At 40.2% G+C, this 22631-nt stretch overlaps 1 protein-coding gene across 1 annotated transcript; it reads right to left on the reverse strand.

The window, feature by feature from the left end:
* Positions 1-1113: 1113 nt before the first annotated feature.
* On the reverse strand, positions 1114-20949 carry BPNT1 (3'(2'), 5'-bisphosphate nucleotidase 1). The gene is made up of 9 exons (XM_059039869.2): positions 20782-20949; positions 17229-17356; positions 13895-13999; positions 12624-12731; positions 11106-11154; positions 9799-9890; positions 5507-5704; positions 2770-2875; positions 1114-1721 (listed from the first exon to the last, which is right to left on the reverse strand). The coding sequence occupies exons 2-9, from the start codon at positions 17346-17348 to the stop codon at positions 1573-1575; spliced, it is 927 nt and encodes a 308-aa protein (XP_058895852.1). The 5' UTR covers positions 17349-17356; positions 20782-20949; the 3' UTR covers positions 1114-1572.
* Between the last annotated feature and the right edge of the window lie 1682 nt (positions 20950-22631).

Here is a 22631-nt window from a genome sequence, read left to right on the forward strand (position 1 = left end):
TTGCTGCTGGTTTCTTATAGATACTCATTATCCAGTTAAGGAAAATTGCTTCTATTCTTAGGCTAACAGGATTTTTTTTTTAGAAGTCAAGAATAGGTATTTTCAGCATCTACTGAGATTCAGACAACATACTAGCCCTTATTATTTTGTATATGAACATGATATACGGAGATGAAAGACAAAGTCCCTGCCCTCAGGAGCCTAGTCTTATAGGTGAAAAAGACAGATAAATAAAAATTACTATACAGGGGGATACATGCAGCTATAGAAAAAATATGTTCATTCTAAAAACATTTTGGAAATGAGAGTAAATATAATAAAATGTTTGCACAAAGTACAAAGGTAGCTAAGAAGATGGAAAATGATTATCCATGGTGAATGGGGGAGGGAGGGGAGACTAGTAAAGGAAAGCTTCCAATAAGAGATAACCCTTCCAGGGGATGCAAAAAGGAAGTCAGGAGAACGAGGGCTAGAACCTGGGTGTATTTGGAAGCTGCATATATTTGGAAGCTGTGTGTATCTGTAAAACTTTGACTACTTCATTATGGCCAGAATGTAAAATACTTTGGCAATTCGAGATTAAAAGGCTGGAAGGTAGGCAGAGCCTAAATTATGAAGAGTTCTACATATCATGATGAGGAACAAGATTTTATCCTATGATAGGAAGTCAGTGAAGAGTTTTTTGTTTTGTTTTGTTTTTTGTGGTACGCGGGCCTCTCACCGTCGCGGCCTCTCCCGTTGCGGAGCACAGGCTCCGGACGCGCAGGCTCAGCGGCCATGGCTCACGGGCCCAGCCGCTCCGCGGCACGTGGGATCCTCCCGGACCGGGGCACGAACCCGCGTCCCCTGCATCGGCAGGCGGACTCTCAACCACTGCGCCACCAGGGAAGCCCCAGAATAATTTTGATAGCGTACATTATAATCTTACTTTGGAAGGAGTGGGAGCAACTACCTAACTTTCCACAGTTTAACTGCATAATGATGCCATAAGGATAAAGCAATGCCCACAGTAGAGAATACATAGTTTCCAGCTACTTAAAAACAAAAAGAGCTGGTGAATAACAGAAAGAGCTAGAATTAAATAATTTATTATAAAGAAATGTTTCTCCAAAATCTGTTTCATCAACATATAGAATGATAGTTTAATGTATTCAGAATGGGAGTAGGAAAACGTTTTACATTACTGTGAAAGACAAGAATGAGATTTAGGTAATAACTTGTGGCTCTGTGCCCTAAAGAAATCGGGTTTACCAAACAGGAATGCTGATTCAACAGTGTACCAGGGTGGCCAGTTGGAACTAAGCTTTACTTTCACCGCTCCAAATAAAAGGAGGAAAAATGAAATGTGAAACATACTGACTTTACAAGTTTTCCAGATGTCAAAATTGGTCTGGTTGATCCATTAATCAAGACGTTTAAAAATTCAATTTTCTACTCCTAAGTAACCAAATGTAAATCGGTGATCAACAATGAATGAAGTAAAGGTAGAGCTCAAATTCCATCCAATTAGTTTTAACATGTGTTATTTTGAGGAGCAAGTCCTCCTCCTGGCTGAGTCGACGAGATTTCCCTTCAAGGAACAAGTACATTTTTAACAGATTCGGGAACTCGACTTGCATAGTAGTCATAATTCCTCAGTGTGGCCAGGACGCCAGCTGAGTTCACGTGCTTCACTTCCTTGTTATACTGAAGGGCATTTCCATGGATATCGGTTAACTTGCCTATGGAAAAAACATCAATACAATGTCAATGGCTGATCGGATCATTATGTTTCTAGTTATTTCTAAGAGCTTCTTGCTTCCCTATATAATAATATCCATTGAATTCTGGATAAAATAAGGAAGATAATGTGTGACCACAAAGGTTAAGTATTAAGTCACTTGCAATTTAAGACTACAGAGGAACTTGACTAACTAAAAGCTAAATCATTATTTTTTTCTCCCTGATTAAAATAATTTCACTTAGTATTTTCAATTTATACTTCTCAGTATCAATTAATTTCTCTTTTCCTGGAGTGATTATGTTTCCTATTGGTTATACTCCATCACCCACGATTCCCTGTTTCAAAAGTGTTTTCTTCATTCTACCATTTATTAGTAACACTTTATTTGGTAAAGAGTTTAAGTGAAGTATGTTCATAAAACATAACTGTGTTATATTACAGTCTCATTTAACATTCTAACGAGAATGGATCGTGATGAATTTAACTTCCTTGTCATGTAATATGCTGAGATATCGACACAATAATGTACCAGGAGAAATGATAAAATAAAAATCAAGTGTTTGAGAGTAGATGTGATCTGATGTCTATCTGAATTAGAAAAATCATCTTGCTATGTATATATCTGTAGTATTTTTGCAGGCCGGTTAAAAAAATTCCAACTCTATGATCTTTAAGCGCTAGCACTGAGACATTTACCAATATAATATTGGCTCAAAAGAAACTAATGATGACGATGATGAATATTTACTTTTCAAGAAAAATAAAAACCTAAAAGCATTAAAGCCATAAATTAATAAGGGTTTAATTAAATGAACTGTGTGCAGATCAAGATCCAAAAGAGACACAGTAACTAAAGGAAAATGAATTCACTGAAAATCTACCTTCTCACCTATGAAATGCGAGGCTTAGATTGGAGAACCTCTAACTTTCCTTCTATCTTTTATACGCTAAGAGTCTAGGTAAAGTAACATTACTGAACTATCATGTCCTAGCATAATACGAAAACTGTATAAAAACTGTGATTCCCCCAAATAAAATGGACTAACCTCCCACAGCATGTAAAATGACTTCTGGAGCACAGGTATCCCACTTCTTACATCCAGGACTTGCAAATACATAAGCAGAGGCTTTGCCTTCAATCAGCTGAATAATCTGTAAGGTTAAGAGAAAAATTACCCCTCAACCATGATTATAACTGAGGTACAAATAAAGAGAAACTGCTTGTTTCTATCAGTATATTTCAAGTCCTCTGTCAAACTTGGGTTAAAGCCTTTAGCAGGTGTAAATGAGTCTTATGAAGAAATATATAGAATACATGCATAATAATGTAGTCATCTGATGGGAAAAAAAGAAGTCAAACAAAGCTACAAGGAGGATATCTGAATGGTCTCTATATTCTAAGTTAGTTAAAAATAAGGTTTTCCTTTTTATGCTTTTTTTCTTAGAGTAAAAGCAATATATATTTGTTGTAGAAAAAACAAAGCTTTTCAATCTTGTAAAAATTTGACCATTATTATATAAAGGATACAGAAATATCAACCAGTACAATAATGTATAGGTTGTAATAAGTCCTAACATATGTGATGCTGACTCGTCTAACAAGCCATTTCATAAGTCTTTGTTTTGGTTTCATATCTGTTGCTATTTCTGCTACCAAAGGATGAATTTTTTTTTTTTTTTTTTTTTTTTTTTGGTGGTGCGCGGGCCTCTCACTGTTGAGGCCTCTCCCGTTGCGGAGCACAGGCCCCGGACGCGCAGGCTCAGCAGCCACGGCTCACGGGCCCAGCCGCTCCGCGGCACGTGGGATCTTCCCGGACCGGGGCACGAACCCGCGTCCCCTGCATCGGCAGGCGGATTCTCAACCGCTGCGCCACCAGGGAAGCCCCCAAGGTATGAATTTTAAAAGAGTCATCTTGGACTTCCCTGGCGGTCCAGTGGTTAAGACTCCGTGCTTCCACTATAGGGGGTGCAGGTTTGATCCCTGGTTGGGGAACCGAGATCCCGCAAGCTGCACAGTGTGCCAAAAAATAAATAAATAAATCAAAATCAAATCACATCAGTCATCTTACTAATGCCTGTAATATTCATACAAAACTGAGGTCACTGAGGGACTTCCCTGGTGGTCCCGTGGTTAAGACTCCGTGCTTCTACCGCAGGGGACGCGGGTTTGATCACTCATCAGGGAACTAAGATCCCGCATGCCGTGTGGTGTAGCCAAAAAAAAAAAAAAAAAATCTGAGGTCACCGATAGAAACCGCATGACTCTCAGCAGTAACTTGCTATCAGCCTTTCATTAGTTGCTTGACTTATTTTTTGGTTATACTGTAAAGTAATTAGTGCTGTAAAATTCAGACTTCAAATATTGTGATGAAGAGGCCAGCCTGGGAGAATGAGGAGCGCCTCGGTGAACACAAGGTAACCAGCTATTATTTGTAGGATTACTGTATTCCATGACACGTTCAAACCATTAACCCTTGATGCAGACTTCCGAGTAAAAGCTTTCTCTTTCTTTTAAGACATCTGTGTCAAGTCTTATTACGTGCCAAGAACTATGCCAGGTATATTTTTTGAGGGAAGAGGGGGCTGTGGCTTTCGTCAGATTCTCAGAGAGGTCCTTGAGGCAGAAAAGTTAAGAAATGCCCAACAAGGTCTTTGCAAGGAGAAGACGTGGGAGCCGTGTAGGGTGGGGACTTTGCTCCTACGGGGATGGTACCTCCTTGGGAATAAAAGAGGTAATGGCATTCTGTAGTTACAAAAGTAGGGGCAAAGAGAAATCATATTTCAGTGACTATCAGGAATATAGTTTTGCTTTGAAATGTTTTGCATTTAAAAAAAAATACTGCTATTTTTAAACTTCCATTTTTCATCCTCTTATAAGTAAATGCTTTCAGAGGGAGATCACTTTGGAAGCTGCTGTAAAGGCTTGTTGAGGGGTGATGACGGGTTTCGCCCAGGGCACTGGCGGTTGAGATGGATGAGACGTTAGAGAAGAATTAAGAAGACCCCATAGGTGGGATCAGATTGATAGGATGTGAGGCAGGAAGGAGGCTAGGATGGCTCTCGGATGTCTGGCTACAACAGTTAGAAAAATGGCGGTGCCATTAAGCAGATAGGAAGTAGGGAGAGGAACACACCTGGGGGCAGGTAGAAAGAGGATGCGTTCCAACTGGGGAGGCCGAATTTGAGATACCTGATGGATGTCACCATGACAACCGAGGGGCATCAGATGAGAAGAGATCAGGGATGGAGATCAAACTGTGTTCCATCCAATTCACAATGGTCTCAGGAGGATGGGAGCCTAGGTGAATGAATGGGGTAAGTATCCAGAAAGGGGCAGGCAGGCCCATCCTGGAGTCTGTAGAAGAAAGGTCTGGGAAGTAATCCAAGAGGATCCTTGAGAAAATAACGACTGCCAAGGGGCCTGGGGTCTTGTCCAAATGGCTTATCACTGAATTCTCTTAGGTAAAAAAGACTTGAACTACAACATTTAAAAAAAAATTCAGGGAATTCCCTGGTGGTCCAGTGGTTAGGACTCCGTGCTTCCACTGCAGGGGGCACAGGTTTGATCCCTGGTTGGGGAACTGAGATCCCACATGCCACGTGGTATGGCCAAAAAAAAAAAAAAAAAAAAAAGATTCAAATGTTGCTGAAATGTGTCTTTAATGGCAAATTACAATCTTTAATCTCTTCTCCCAAACTCTTATTTCACATTTTGTAACAGCTCAGTATTTCTTTTAATAATTCAGTTGCACCTCAGGGTAGGTGATGGATGGATTTTGGTACCTTATTTCCTGCTCCTCCCACCCGCAGCACGTCATCCGGGTTCATGGCGGCAACGCAGTCCACAACCAACTGGCTGTTATGGGACCGGGTAGTTGTGATAATGTGTTTCCCGGCAGGCACTTCTTTCAGCTGAAACCCGAAGGCGCCTAAACCTAAAACTCCCCAGATTGTTCTCCCCAGCACAGCATCTGGTCCTGCCTATGTAAATAAATGGGTGAAACAGTGGCAAAGCTTGTCATCATTTGGAGAGAAAGGTTCGCCATAAACAGAACATTTAGTTATATTAGCAACATGATTTTTTTAAAATAAAAACATGATAATGTTATAAAGTACAAAAGCAGTATCGTCGACAAAGAAATTTTCCTGAGAACGTCAACTGGTTATTCTCGTGGTTGTTTTGGTTAATAATTGGGTTTCAGGGAGCTCCCTGGTGGCTTAGTGGTTAGGGTTCTGGGCTTTCACTGCCGTGGCCTGGGTTCTGTCCCTGGTCGTGGAACGGAGACCCCACAAGCCACACAGCACGGCCAAAAGAAAATAATAATAATTGGGTTCCAAAGGTATGGAAAGGAACTTCTGGTTATTCCCTGGAGTCTTCAGGAAAGGCAACATCACATACTGATTCCTGTTCCTTTCAGAATTATCCAACAATCTCATTATTGTATTTGAAAATAGCTGTTTGCAAAAGGTACGTAAGTCCCCAGGAAATGAAACACCGTGTATTGATTACTTTTCATTGTCCAAGGAACAATAAGCATCACATTACTATGGGAATAGGTAACGGTGATAATATAATAACGTTGCCAGAGACACAAAGCGAGTGAATATGCCGATACTGAAGAGTGGCCGTGTATAATGGGGTCAGGGTTAAAAGATTTTACTGACAACGGTGGTCGTAAAATGACAATGACAGTGCAATCCCAGAATCTGGGTTTTCCTCTGCAGCACTCAAAGAACTTTCGGCCACATTGTTATAACTATATACTTCATACAGAAAAACATAACCGGTATTTCATGGAAAGTAAACCTGATACATTAAAGATTAACACAAAGTCATCAAAATAACACTATATCAATAGAGTAGACATACAGACATATATTTTTACTTAATACTAAACATGTACCACGCACCATACTAAGTGCTTTACATATATTATCTCATTTAATCCCCAGAACAATCCCGTGAAATAGTATTATCGTCCTTATTTTACGGATGAGAAAAATGAGTTTTGGAATCATTCGGTAACCTGACCAAGGACTCTAGGAAGATCATAATCAAACTGAGGCTCATCTGTGCTCAAAGCCAGTATTTTTCGGGACCTCCCTGGTGGTCCAGTGGTTGAGACTCTGCACTTTTACTGCAGGGGGCGTGGGTTCGCCCCCGGTCGGGGAACTGAGATCCCATATGCCACAGGACGTGGCCAAAAATAAATAAATACAAATTTTTTTAAAAGCCAATGTTTGTTGTCACTCAACTAGTAGACTGCCTCGGTTTACCTCTCAAAATGCTTTCACACACATCATCTTATTTCCCCTACAGCAGTGCTCTGGGTGCTGTTGTAGTGAAATATGCTTGGCCTGCAGGGCTGGATCCCCTGGGAGGCGGACTCTGAGATAGGCAGGGTGTTTTTTAAGGACTGCCCTTGGGATCAACACCTGTGCAAGGGCGGGGAGCCGGCAAAGGGAGAGACCGAGCTGTGACGCAGCCACGACCACAGCTTCAGCCCACCCCACGGGGCGCTCCGGAGCCAGAGCGGCTCTTCAGAGTTGTACCAAACTGGGGAGAAGGCATCCCAAACTGGGCTGGAATGCCAGGCCTTTACACCACCCCCAATCACCAGTCACTAGACAGGGACTGCCTTGGGAGGGGGCGTGTCACTGGCAAGGCGGTTCTTCACGGGTGAGGCGATCCCCAAAGAGGCTGAGAGCTGAAGGCTCTGTGCGGACAGCACTCCCAGCAAATGGGGCAACAGAGGAGCCAAGAAACAAGCACTGGGGGCTCAATGTACGTTCGAGTGCTTGCCCACTTCCCTCTTGAGTCTACACCGTAGGAGAGGCTGGAGTCGGAAAAGTACAGAGAGGCTCCGTGCGCTCACTACGCTTCAGCTAAATTGCTGAGACCGATTTCATGTGCTCAAGAAACCTATTTATTAACTCAGCTCTCCAGTTGTTCTGAAAAAGAAAGGGAAGCATGCTAAATAGAGGACATGAGCATTCTGGCCCCTAAAAACTCCTATGACCTCTGTGAATGAGTATGTCAGCAGAGAGGATGGGACCGTGGAGTCTGGCGCCCTGATGAGGTCAATGCAACCCCATGAGGCAGCCGGCTAGCCTTCCTCTGTGCTCCTGATCTCTCGGCCTCTCTTGCCGACTCTCCTTCAGAGCTCCCACGCCAGCTGTCTGGGGGTAAAAAAGGCTAACATTTTCCCCTTACTGATGAGTTCAGTAAGATTCCTAACGGTTAAGGAGCTACCTCCGATAATACAGACAGACTGGGTTTCTTTGCACTATTCCATGCTCTTTCCTTTGAGTGCTTCCCAGCTTCAGTATCTGTTAGAAGCAGTAATAAAGTCTGAATTGTAAAAAGTCTTTTATCTGGCTCAAGAGAGCAATGTAGAGCAATGGCTAAGAGCTTGGACTGCACTTTAGATACCAGATCTGCCATTGACCAACTAGGGCAAGTTACTTGTCTCGGTTTCCTCTTCTTTGAAACAGGGATACAGGCTTCCTTACAGGATTTTGGTGAGTATCAGAATGAGATAATGCATGTGAATCCCTCGAGTCTGTCAGTACACAGTAAGCTCCTGATAAATGTTAGCTATGATGGTAATGACTTTAAATGGGACATTCAGCCTTGAAAACTACTGACAAAGCTCAGCAACTTTTCTCCTTGTTGCAACAAATTTTAAGGCATAAGCAAGAGAGAAGGAAGAGAGAAGAGAAGGAAAGTGTACAGAAGGGAATGTGGTGCAGGGACAGGTAACAAAGGAGAGCAGCAGAGCAGGAGAAAATGAGCTGGTACGTGGGACAGACAGTGACTACTGGGGTACCACAAGTTGCCCACCTCTTTTCTGCCTACCAGCGCCGCCAAAAGCCTAGCTATTTTTCTCACCTTTGCTTCATTCCTGGGTTCCCTTAACTTTTGATTTTCACTGTTCTGTGGAGAAGGGATACAACTTTTCTAATCTTAGAAAGAAGTGATGGAAATTGTTAACAATTCCTAAGCGCTTAGATCTTTTTCTGATAGAAGGTGCCATACACTGCAATATTATCTATGAATTAAATGCCCCTATTTCAAGTAACAGTATTAGCTTGCTTTAAAGTTTCCATGATAACTGCAAACTTGTGTCTGCCTATAATACTGTATAAACATTAGTCATGTTAAAAGAATTAGTGGACTCTTAAGCAGTTCAATATGAGACTTTCCCAGTAATGAATGCATAAGTATTTCTGCTGAATAATCGTAAGATGCATATGATTATAAATAAAAAGTTGTAATCACATAAATGATATTAAAACCAACAGATTTATCTTAGAAATAGAGATTAATCCCGCTCTTAACTCAAACTGGAAATTCAGAAGTAATAGTCCCCACTCTGGTTACTTTGTTTCTCCAAAGTTCTACCAAGGTCACACTAAAGTAAATACCTTAAGTATTTTACTGCAACAATTTCCTTTAACATTTAACGTGATCTAACAGTATATTCCTGATTTCGAATTGCATTAGCCTCTTACTTCTAAGGAAGACAGTTTCTTGGGAGTACAGTAGAAAGTCAAAGCAGATTAGAGAGTGAAATGAGAGAAAAGAGTGCAAGAACACATTTAGTCCATGCTGACTATAATTTAGGCACTATGTAGTATTACCTGCAAAGCAACATGGTTAGCCTCTTTTCTTGGTTGAAATGGTTCAGTTCTTCAACGTGCTTCAAGCACCACCTGTAAATCAGGTGTCTCAATGACCAAGCTAACCAAGAGCCATATCAGTAATTCCCAAACTTTTGCTTATGATTTGAATCATAAGGCATACATAAAAAATATGTGCAAATCATACAGTGTGTCTGTGTACAGCCACATACATACATACATACATACACATTCCTGGTATCAACACCCCCCAGAGGACCTGATTCAATACATCTGGGGTATGACCTGGGAATCCTTACTTTGAAAAGCTCCCCCAGATGACTGCATGTGCAACCAAGCTAGAAATCATTGGATCAGATAACATTCAGAATCATATAATACCATAAAATTATTTATCTAATAAAATACTTTGGTATCATTGATAGTAATACCTGGTAGTTGTAATATGGCTGGTTAATAACTCCTGCTATGGCTTTTCCTTCATAAGCAATTCCAATAAGAACTGTTACATTGTCAAGAAGACCTAAAAAGAAGAAATTCGTATCAATTACATAACTTTCTCAGGTTATGACTCATCAGCACATCAATGGCTCCAAGTTATTTTTGCAATAAAGGTAAGGAATTTGCAAAGATTCATCCATGATTAAACCTACTTTTGGCAAAATACACAAATTAGGAGAGTTGGCCAGGGACAGAAGTAGGGACTGTGGCCACTTAATTGAATTGATACACATGGTCTCATTAGTAATCATCTGTAAACCAATCAAGTAAATCAGCCATAACTCTGCAGCCATCATCATTAGATTCCTCTGTGCCTGCCTCTACCACCATCCAACTCACCTCTGCCTGCCAGATCACTCTCAACTCCAGGATTACTCTCTAGATTTGCATTTCAAGCCTCTAAATTAAGATTCCTCACAGTGGGGCCAACGGACTAACAAGCAGCATTGGAATTAACTGGCTCAATTTTTTCAGTACAGATTCTCAGGCTCCTTTGCAGAGGTAGTGAATCAAAACCTCTGGAGGTCGGGGTTGAGAGCTGAACAAGCTGTTTAGGTGTTCTTACACGCACTAAAGCTGCCTAGAGCTCCCCTATTTCTCAGTGGATTACAGAGACGTTTTCACACATACTACGGGATTCACTCATCATAGATACGTCTCATCCAAGGACAGAGAGAGTTTTTTTCCAGGAATTACGAGACAGTTTTTTCAGCTGAGAACCAATATAAGAAAACCTACGTTGATCTTCCTCTCAAAAATAAGAATCTAAGCTTATGCTACGCTCCTAAAATCTACCACTCTGGCTCTGAGCCTGGCACTTCTCACTTTAACGTTGCCAACTTTATTTTAGTTTGCTGCTTTCTAATTTTGCTCATCTTAGATAATTTCAGGAAGGAGAAATACTGCACTGTGTTTCAAAATCCATCTTTAGACGTGAGGCTGTGAAGTGAGCCAGCAGTTCGCAGAGGAAGCGAGTGAGGGATGGGCGTGGGCTGGTGGCGGAGCAAGGCGACACGGTGACACTTCTCATCATTTTTCTACCCAGTAGAGCTGGGGGTTCAGTACAGCCCCTTTGGTTACATTGGTTTAATGTTGGTTATTTTCATCTAGGGGACATTAGGATGGTGGGACTGGTGGAGTATGGGGGGGTGGTATTTGAAGAAGATTAAATGTTTACAACTAAACATCATACATTAGTCCTACTGCTGTCAAACACAAATATAAAAGAGATACCAACCTTCAGTATATTCCTTGGTACCATCCAGAGGATCAACCCAGACCACAAGCTAAAAAGGAGGAAATGTCCAAATTGAGCATATAAAATTTAAAACACGGATTTAAATAGATAAACTAAAACAGCCTTTTTTAAAATTTTTGAAATTATATTATGGGTGGCTTAAGCCAATGTCATCAGTTTTGTAATAATTAAAAAATAATAGTAAAAACGTATTTTGTAATAAAATATTAACACAATGTTGTAAGTCAACTACACTTAAATAAAATAATTTTTAATAAAAAATGGTTAACTGGTAAAAGTTTATTGTTACCCGAACACTAAACACGTGGCCATGAACATCCTGGACTCTAGATGGTGATATAAGGAAAACTTTAAAGTGGCACCAAAAATGTTTTGTGTGGATGCTAGTCATTTTTATGTATAAATGTTGATTTAAGATAAATAATGACAGTCTGATTATCGTAAGGACACACGTATATGCGGCCAAGAAAAATGAATAGTTTATAAAACTGGCAGTAGCATAAAAGAGAAATCCTCTCTTCTTAGGACTTTTAATATGATTCAGGATACACAGCCATTAACCACTAGATGCTTGATGTAAATTTGTGAGGGCATATTTCTGACGGGAGACACCACATCTTTTTTTTCCTATACTCCATATCACAGAACAAAGTGCCTTACTCATAGTAAGTGCTCAATGAATGAGTGTTAAATAAATTAAAACTCAAAAATTAAAGAAGTTTGATAGTTATCTGAAGTCACAGATTTAATTTAAGCAACAATAAAAAGCAAGGGGGGTAATTTTTCTTTTTTGTGTGTGTGGTACACGGGCCTCTCACTGTTGCGGCCTCTCCCGTTGTGGAGCACAGGCTCCGGACGCGCAGGCTCGGCGGCCATGGCTCACGGACCCAGCCACTCCGCGGCACGTGGGATCTTCCCGGACTGGGGCACGAACCCGCGTCCCCCGCATCGGCAGGCGGACTCTCAACCACTGCGCCACCATGGAAGCCCAAGGGGGGGTAATGTTTATGGCCTTCCAAAAATATAAGGTAGCAATCCATTTCATCTCCTTCCAGCTCCAATTACCAATGAAATGTTTTACTACCAAATTTACTAAATAACACATTAGATTTTCTCCCTAAAAGTATTTTGTTTTCTGGCTGTGGCGCGCAGCTTGCATGATCTTCCTTCCCTGACCAGGGACTGAACCTAGGTCCCAGCAGTGAAAGCGCCCAGTCCTAACCACTGGACTGCCAGGGAATTCCCCCAAAAGTATTTTTAATAACAGCCTTAGAGTGAAGAGGACATCAGTAGGATAAGAAAATGAACTCGAAGTTAATAGGGCAGACAACCCATACGGTTGCCAGGCACTTATATGTTGGCTCTGAAAGATTTCAAGTTCCTGGTTTCCCTTGTTTTTATTACTGCCAAGTTTTCATCATGACGGCGAATTTTATTTCCTTTACTACGACAAAAGCTGAAGATTAATAGAGAGTTAGGTAATAACATGGATCATACGTCTTCCTCTTTGATGGCGCTGTACTGTGATGGGCATGGTTGCTTCAGGACCTCCTCCCACTGACCATCTTCAATCAGCTCTTGATCCACGTCTTCAGGAGGCAGATCCTAAAGCAGAGAACACTGATGATGACCGAAGCTCTTTCCTGTTTACAGAGTACAGTCTGTCTCAGCAACAAGAAGACATGCAGTATCACAGTTTTCACTAGTCCTTCCTGTTTACCATTTCTATTTAGAGCTTTTAAAGCACACTGAAGAGGGCTTCCCTGGTGGCGCAGTGGTTGAGAGTCCACCTGCCGATGCGGGGGATACGGGTTCGTGCCCCGGTCCGGGAGGATCCCACGTGCCGCGGAGCGGCTGGGCCCGTGAGCCACGGCCGCTGAGCCTGCGCGTCCGGAGCCTGTGCTCCGCAACGGGAGAGGCCACGACAGGGAGAGGCCCGCGTACCGCAAAAAAAAAAATCAACAAAAAAACAAAGAAGCACACTGAATAAAATTGCAAAAACAACCACATATGGCTCATCAAAGTTGATTACAAAGGATCCCAACTTCATTATTCTGAACAAGGATTAAAAAGAAAAGAATTTTTTTTTTTTTTTTTTTTTTTTTTTTTTTTTTTTTTTTGCGGGCCTCTCACTGTTGTGGCCTCTCCCATTGCGGGGCACAGGCTCCGGATGCGCAGGCTCAGCGGCCACGGCTCACGGGCCCAGCCGCTCAGCGGCACGTGGGATCTTCCCGGACCGGGGCACGAACCCGTGTCTCCTGCATCGGCAGGCGGATTCTCAACCACTGCACCACCAGGGAAGCCCAAGAAAAGAATTTTTAAGTATATACACTTATTTACACAAGTGGCTCTGCCATCAGCTATATCTAACTCTCAAATACATGAGATGTCAATTCCTTCACCTTCACAGTGTTAGTCTTTGAGTAAGTATGTAAAATAAGCCTTAATTAAAAAAAAAAAAAACAGGAACAATAAAACCCATTTTATTCCAAAGTTCTAGAACTCTACCCATCTTATACTTTGCATGTTGAATGTCACAACAGTAACCATATCAACTATGGTTGAGAACTGACACATCTGGCCTAGAGATAAACCAAAATATTAAAAGCAGATATTTTCTGAAAGTCCAAGAAACATGATAGCTATTTTTGTGTTAAAACACAAAAATATAATGCTTGAAATCATAAAAGTAGTGTATTAATCACTAAAGGGGCAATTACAAATCCATACAGTAAACAGGGATTTTTAAAAATATATGATAGTCTTACCTCTTCCCCTATAATTGTTAGTTTGGGGAATTTCCGCGCCAAAGAAGAGCATATGCTCATTTGAACTAATCGGTCCGCCTTGGTCTGCAGGTCTGTTGCACAGGTCTGCAACAAAGAATGCACATTTTAGCAGAACTAAGTATGAAATAAGTTGTTCTTTGATGCCTCATGCGTGATTATCTATATCCATTTAAATTACACTGTTTTAAGATTGATCAAGCTTTACATCATATGAGTCAGTTTCTTGGGTTGGCTTTTCTCATGGGATTTAGAGTGGCTAAAGTTTGGAAAGGAGCTTTTCAATTACTTAGAACATTTTCTCCCCCAGTTCACAAATTCCTTTTATAAGATCTCTACATTAATCTTTTGCTTAAGCAGGTTGACAGACAGGAACTTCACAATTTTCAAGGCAGTTAATAATAATAAATAACTCTTTAGTTATTTAAAGGGTATTTCTTATATGGATCCTTCTATAAACTCCACTCACTAACCCTAATTTTCATAATTCAAGAGGTCCTCAGAACGATTCGTTATTTCTTATTTCAAAATTTTTATTTCTAAAAAATAAAAATAAAAGTGAATGACAGTAATATTGACTACATCACTCACCTATGGCACTCAACTCAATCCATAACTCGTATAGTCACACTTGTGAAAGACAGTGACCACTGCCTGGGGTAGCTTGCTTTCTGAGAATTAGGACATGTTCCAGTTATACATGCCTGTTTAGGAGGATTTACACATTGTTATTATTATTATTATTTTTTTTTTTTGGTGGTACGTGGGCCTCTCACTGTTGTGGCCTCTCCCGTTGCGGAGCACAGGCTCCGGACACGCAGGCTCAGCGGCCATGGCTCACGGGCCCAGCCGCTCCGTGGCACATGGGATCTTCCCGGACCGGGGCACGAACCCGTGTCCCCTGCATTGGCAGGCGGATTCTCAACCACTGTGCCACCAGGGAAGCCCTACACATGATTTTATCTTAAATAGCAGATCTTTCACAATACTTCATAATGAGATAAGGAATGACTACAAAAATCAAACTCTTTTCTGCCACAGTGAAGTTTGCTGGTTACCACAATGTAAAGAACAATTTAGCTAGAATGTAGTGCCACAAAGGCAGAGATCTTTGTTTTATTTTCTAGAGAACTGTGCCTGGCACACAGTAGGTGCTTTGTAAACATCTGTGGAATGAAACTACTTAAAAGAATTGTTGAAATTGAAGATTACTTACCCATCAATCAAGTTTAGAGACCACTGCTCCAGAGGAAAAAAAGACACATCGATAGCCATTCAACTCTACGAGGAAAGCTATCCCAACTCTTCTCTAGGATAAGATATTCCCTGCTCTTTCTACCGACATAGTGCCAGATCTACCATTCTAGATACCTTGTGTGACAAATCTGTTTTTGCCCTGTCTCTTTTAAAATGAGGTGTCAACAAGTGGATATAAAGTACTAGAAGTGTCTGACCAGTAGAGAGGACAGTGAGGTTATTATCTTCCTTTCTAACTTGAACACTGTATTTCTATTACTCTTTAGCTATTGGCTACAAAGTGGTCCATCTAATATAATCACAAGAGAAAATCAATTTAAACAAAATAAATATTGCTAAGAGAAAAATATGCAGAGATATCCAAAATATTGGCGGTGGTGGCCTAATAGATGATTTTGTACTTTTTGCTATTTTTCTCCACTTCCTATGTTTCAAATAGAGAAAACAATAAAAAAGAAAAGATAGTAAGATTAGTAGCCTTCTGAAAGTAGCTGTTTTACATTGTTGGCTTGTCATTGAGCATGTATGTGATCAACTAAAACCTCTTTTTCACACAAATTTGAATCAGACTCCTCCCTTATTACCTGAACATTAATATAGGACCTTATTCCTATTGTAATATCTTGTTGAATTTGGCCCACCTTTCTCAAAGTTTGCAACTATTTTGAATACTTATTCTGTAATCCGATATAACAACTAGCCCTTCCAGCTTCATTTTACTGACATATTGGATAAGTATGCTTTCTACATCCTCTTCTTCCACAACACTTTTGAAAAGATGCATTCAACAAATTTTTTTTTTTTTTTTTTTTTTTAATGGTGGGTCAACAAATTTTTTAAACTGTATGTAAGTTAATGGCTAAAGAGAAAAAGACAGTCAGGACCAGAGTCCTACAATCTGTCACCAGTGACCCTTTTCCAGCTTGAAAGTGAATCATGAATAAAATTATGGGGTAACATTTTTCACCTAGTTATGAGTACACATATAACAGTGGCTCAGGATGGGGGAATGAGAGATATCATCTATATATTACAAATAGCTTGAATGCTTTTTGAAAATGGAAAATGAGGGACTACAACAAATTTTTTTTAAGTTGATTCAAATCAATTTTGATTTCAAAATCAAGATTCCCTGTATCTATTTCCTATACTATTAAGCCCATAAATCTATCAAAAAAGGAAATGAGATTTATTTCACTAGTTCTTGTGATTTTTATTCTTAATTTTTAAAAGTAGTTACATTGAATATCCTATAATTAGTTCATAGGAACTTATTTCTAAGTTGTTTTTTACTTATATATAAGGTCCTTATTTTTTTATACAAATAGCCTTAAATAGATGCTTGACTAATCATAAAGGAGCATCTTAACTACATCTCTATTTCAAATCTTTAAAATGTTTATCATATCCTAAAATTTTCCCACTTGGGCAAAATTACAATACAATCTTCCTTAAAGATTATGACAAAAAGTCAATATGTGGAAACTTACACTTAAAATTTTTAATGTGAAATAATCATCTAATCTTGTGGAAGAAATTACATTTTAAACTAGAACACATGCATGGTAGGACTTCTTTGAAGAATTAACTACCACTATAAACTATCTTTCTGTTAATTTACCTAAGTTTTTAATTACCATACTGGAACAAAGACCTTTGCTTTAGGTTTCTTTTCCATGCAGAAAAAACATTTTAAAGCTTTGAATATAGGGGATACTTATTTAAATGCCAGATGTTACTGAATATGTCTAGTTCACCAAGGACTGCACCGCTTTGCATGAAGTAGATTACTTCAGGATATGAAGTTTGGTTCCAGTGCTCTGGAGCTAGACAGTGGTTAGAAGGCCCAGTCATATAAATAAAGGTTTTGGAGGTAGGAAGTCTGGAGTCCTCTGCAGAGCAGAAATGGAGCCCATTTGAACTAAGGGTCTTGCAATCTCCATAAGGGAGCCATTGACTATTTCAAGTATTAAAGTCTGTCCGGATTATTATGTCCTTTTAGCTAAACCTCAAGGGACAAAAACAGAGTTGGTATGAAATGAGACGAGACTTTCAGTACCTTCTCCACGATACCCAGGTCTCCTTCAGCAATAACACGCCTGACTATTGTTCCTGCCTTTTGAGCAATAGAATATGCTGAAGCCACCAACCGCATCAACACAGTGGGACTGGAAGCCATGATGTGCCCTAAAGGAAAATCGAGAGAAATGTTATGTTACTTTCAAAGCCAACTGCTGGTTTCATTTACTTGAATTCAATTCAACATATTGGTATTGAGTGTTTACTTGGGACTGCTTCAATTAACTGTGTAGATTCTCTAATAAACGTTTATATCATGGTCCAACCGCCCTCATCCCCCATCCTGAGCCACTGTTATAGGTGTACTCATAACTAGGTGAACAATGTTACCCCATAATTTTATTCATGATTCACTTTCAAGCTGGAAAAGGGTCACTGGTTGACTGATTGCAGGTCTCTGGTCCTGACTGTCTTTTTCTCTTTAGCCATTAACTTAAATAGTTTAAAAAATTTGTTGAATGCATCTTTTCAAAAGTGTTGTGGAAGATGAAGGTGTAGAAAGGATACTTATCAAATATGTCAATAAAATGAGGCTGCAAATCCTTAACCTCCTTATAGCAGTTCAGATTACATCCACTGTACTTCCTTCTCTACCAGTTTTATACCTTCTGGGTTGTAAAACACTAACTTTTGTAAGCATGTCTCTCTGAAAGCTTATCAAAAACAGGGTTTAAAGGCACAGGCACTGAAGCCTAGCTCTGGCACACATTAGTTGTGTGACCTTGGGAAAGCCACTTAAATTCTCTGTGCCTCGATTGGTAAAATGGAGCTAGCAACAGTATTATAACATAGTCATGGTAATTATTAAATCAGTCTCTGGCACAAGGTAAGCACTAAATAATGCTGGCTAACCATTATTACAGTGATTATTCTCATTGCTGGCTATCCTGCAGGGACATTAGGGCAGCGTTAAGGGCAAAAAAAATTCCTATAGCTTCCGCAACATCATTTTGACACTGAGGATATAATATTACCAATATGACCCAGAATCACAGCACAGGTTCTTTTTCATAATGTTCTGGGTTTGAGGCTTGGAGTACGAAAAAAGGTTGTACAACATTTAAGGCAATCAACCTAATATCCTATCATTTAAGGAATCTTTACAGCTGTCAACATGGCTAGTTCAGAAGGACAAAAACAATAGGAATCAATGATCCATTTCTTCTCATAGCCTGGGAGAGGTATCTTGAATTCAATATAAAGGTGGTGAGCATATGAGGATTAGCTCCTTAAAATAAATGATGAAATGGGAACCCAGGGGGCGTGCAGTAGTATCCGAGTTGAGGAGATGGAGCTGGGTGTCTGCGGAGGCCAAGATGATAGGAGTGTGCAGGGCAGAGTACCAGAGAGACCTCTGGAGATCTGTTCATCAGTGCAGGCAGGTGAGGAAACTACCTGAAGCCGGGGCATGCACCTCCCGAAAGGAACAGTAGGTGTGATCTTCAGAGCTCACACGGCTTGGGAGTTCATGCGCCCACTAGCCAGTGGGAGACCTCATCATTCATAGGACACTGGTTAGAGTAACACACATAGCGGGTGGGAATGTAAGAGGGTGCAATTACTTTGGGAAACAGTTTGGCTGACCCAGCATTCGACTCCTAGCTATTTGCCAAGAGAAAAAAAAGTGTAAGTCCTCACAAAGACTTCTTCATGAATTTTGTTTGTTTGGTTGGTTTTTTAAAAATTTTTTGGCCACACAGTACGGCACGTAGGATCTTGGTTCCCCAGCCAGGGATGGAGCCCGCGCCCTCTGCATTGGAGGCGCAGATTCTTGACCACTGGACCACCAGGGAAGTCCCAAGACTTCTTCATGAATGTTTACAGCAGATTTATTTGTGACAGACAAAATCTGAAAACAACCCAAATGTCCCTCAACAGGTGAGTAGATAAACAAATTATATCAAATGATACACTTTAAATATTTACATTGATTGTATGATAATTATACCTCAATAAAGCTGCCAGAACCATTAAAAAAAAAGAAAGAAAGAAAAAATAAATAAATAAATAAATGGTGAGTTCCCAATAGAAATACTAAGATCTTTTGGAACTTGACTATAACAGAGCAAATTCTTAAAAAAAGAGAAATGAGCATATATCAAAATATGATATAAAACCATAGTAATTAAAAGTTTAGTCCTGGGCAGACTTTCAGAGACAAATCAATGCAATCAAATAAATTCCAGAGATAGATCCAAATACACTAAAGGTGATAATTCGAATCATGGAGGAAAGTTAATTGTGCAAAAAATGGTGGGGACAATTGCTAATCTTTTAAAAAAGTGTTGGAGCTAGTGGGAAGCAGCCACATGGCACAGGGAGATCAGCTCAGTGGTTTGTGACCACCTAGAGGGGTGGGATAGGGAGGGTGGGAGGGAGGGAGATGCAAGAGGGAGGAGATATGGGAACATATGTATATGTATAACTGATTCACATTGTTGTAAAGCAGAAACTAACACACCATTGTAAAGCAATTGTACTCCAATAAAGATGTTAAAAAAAATAAAAAAGTGTTGGAATCTTTTTGTCTTCTTTATATCAATGTATATTCCAGATCAATGCATGATTTTAAAAGTAAAGAATGAAACTATTTAAGTATGGGGATAAAACATGAGTGAAATGTTTTATAAATTTGGAAAAGCTCTTTTAAACATGACTAAAACCAAGAATCCATTATATATTGATAAATCTGAAGGCATAAAAATTAAAATGTCTATATAGCCAAAATACCATAAACAAAGCAAACAGATGAGTGGCAAAATGATAACAAAAATTTGTATCACATACTAGACAAATGTGCTAATTTTTGTTACATAGGGGCTTACATATATCAACATGTAAAAGATGAGTGATTCAACAGAAAAATGTGAAAGTGACGCCAGTAGGCAATACTTAGAAAAATAAAAGCAAAGGCCATTAAATCGTGAAATGCTCAATTTCACTAATTATGAAAGAAATGCAATCTAAAACAATGAGAAATGATTGTTCATATGTAAGACTGGCATAGATAAGTAAGTTTGCCCAGTGTTGGCTGGAGGTTGTAAAGTGGTTAGCAAGGTTGTAAAGTGGTGAAACTGCTTTTTTGAAAATCTTATTAGCAGTAATCTTTTAAATAGCAATCACATTTTCAGGGAATCTAAATAAATAAAGTAAGTCTACAACCAGAAAAGGCAGTAGGAAGAATGTCTATTATTTTAACGAAATTTAATTTTAGGTGTAAGACAGTCTATAAATTTGGATGCACTAAAGAACCCACCGTCTAAGTCTGCCTTGTTATTTCAACAACATATGGCCATAAAAAGACCCCGGGGCACGAAAATAATAGTACTGGTAAACAATCAAAATGCTGACACTCAAGAATCTAGGTCCGATATAGGAATATCTGGAGAAGTACTCTGATTCGCGTAATTTTTTTTTAACATAAATCCTTTGAATCTTCATATCTGTGCAGAGGGGTGGAGTTAGGGGACCAATAAACTACTCAAATCTGCCTAAGGCCCTTGCGCTGCCCCGCAGGAGAGAAAATTACTTACAGTGACAAGACTGGCACCAAGTCAGACGAAAGAGACTTCAGGGGTAACCAAAAATCGTTACCAAGCAACAGGTCCCTCGCAGCGTCCACTACGGCGCTTACCCTCCGGGGATAGGTCATCAGTGGATGCAGACTAAACCTGCCTCGGTACTGAGCATGCGTGAAGTTCGGCGCAGGCGCAGAACAGCTGCTTCGCCGCCGCCCGGTCTGACTCCAGATCCGCTGGAAAGCTCCACTTGTCCGTGTTTTCTCCAAGCTTTCCAAGCTTTCCATGGGCGCCAGTCCCCAGAAGTCAAACCGAAAAGTGTATTAAGTAATCATTCTGGTTTCAGGTGTCTTCCAATGCACTCTGTGCGCACAGTTTATTCTTAAGATGTTTGTCGGGTTAGTGATACCGCCCCGTGGCGGCAGGCGGCTACTTAACCTCGAAACCCTGCGAGTCCGTGGACTGGCTTCAGGTGGTCCACGACGCCCCTACCTCTGTTCCCCCTAAGAAAACGTTATGTAGAAGTGTGTTGCTAGCATTTATTTTTTATTTTATTTTTATTTTTATTATTTTTTCTGGTACGCGGGCCTCTCACCGCTGTGGCCTCTCCCGTCGCGGAGCGCAGGCTCAGTGGCCATGGCTCACGGGCGCAGCCGCTCCGGGGCACGTGGGATCCTCCCGGACCGGGGCACGAGCCCGTATCCCCAGCATCGGCAGGCGGACCCTCAACCACTGCGCCACCAGGGAAACCCTTATTTTATTTTTTTAAGCATTTATCAGATTCCTGAAAGGGTCTGTGACCGTTTCATTCGGCTACTGATTAGTCCTGGGAGATTTTTTTCTCTTCCTGGTCGGATGTACCATATTAATTATTTTTGTTTGTTTTTTTGAAGCACAGAAAAAAAAAACCCTAATTACGACTTTTATTGCACTGCCAAAAGTAAAAACAAACAAGCAAAACCAAAAATTGCCTGTTTATTCATTTTGGCTTTGACCATATATTTAATGAGCATACTTCTTGTGTCTGCCTGTATTTCTGTGTGCATGTGGGAGCCGACCTGCGGTGAGAACAGCAGAGCGAAGAGGCAATGATCTTTTTTTTCAGTATTGAAAAGCAGGGCACTGTGGTTAAAATATAACAACATAAAATAAGATGACAGAGTTAATAGCAAACATATCAGTTATAACAAAGGTAAATTGTTTAAACTCATCCATTTAAAGACAGAAATTCTCTGATTAATTAGAAAGCCAAACCCACTGTTTCATCAGAGTAGAATTCAGGGTAAGAAAAATTATCAAAGAGAACAGTCGTTTTTTTTGTTAAAGGTATCCTTTATATTAATAAAACTATTTTTAAACATTTTAAAATTAAATAACCCATCACTACATTCTTGTTGCTAAAAAAGAAAAACAATCGAAAAACCCCACAACAATCTGTCCAGGCCTTTTCTTTTTTCTTATTTTCCTAGTCTCATATGCTTTATTTTATTTTCACTTTAAAAAAAAAATAAATTTATTTATTTTTATTTTTGGCTGCATTGGGTCTTTTGCTGTGCACAGCCTTTCTCTAGTTGCAGAGAGCGGGCTTCTCGTTGTGGTGGCTTCTCTCATTGCCGAGCATGGGCTCTAGGCATGCAGGCTTCAGTAGTTGTGGCACGTGGGCTCAGTAGTTGTGGCTCGCAGGCTCAGTAGTTGTGGTGTATGGGCTTAGTTGCTTTGCGGCATGTGGGATCTTCCCGGACCAGGGCTCGAACCCATGTCTCCTGCGTTGGCAAGGCAGATTCTCAACCACTGTGCCACCAGGGAAGCCCCATTTTTTTAATTGGGTAAAAGATTCATTAAACTCTATAGTGCTTTACAATTTT

The sequence above is a fragment of the Kogia breviceps genome, chromosome 1, assembly GCF_026419965.1.
Source record: "Kogia breviceps isolate mKogBre1 chromosome 1, mKogBre1 haplotype 1, whole genome shotgun sequence".
NCBI classification, from domain to species: Eukaryota; Metazoa; Chordata; class Mammalia; order Artiodactyla; family Physeteridae; genus Kogia; species Kogia breviceps.

Excerpts from the sequence above, each read along its gene's own strand:
- BPNT1 (XM_059039869.2), bottom strand. The coding sequence starts at position 17,348 with ATGGCTTCCAGTCCCACTGTGTTGATGCGGTTGGTGGCTTCAGCATAT. Across the intron at positions 11,155-12,623 it reads GCGCCATCAAAGAGGAAGAC|CTTGTGGTCTGGGTTGATCC; the intron begins GTATGATCCATG and ends CCTCCTTTTTAG. Across the intron at positions 1,722-2,769 it reads CATTTTACATGCTGTGGGAG|GCAAGTTAACCGATATCCAT; the intron begins GTTAGTCCATTT and ends TTTTTTCCATAG.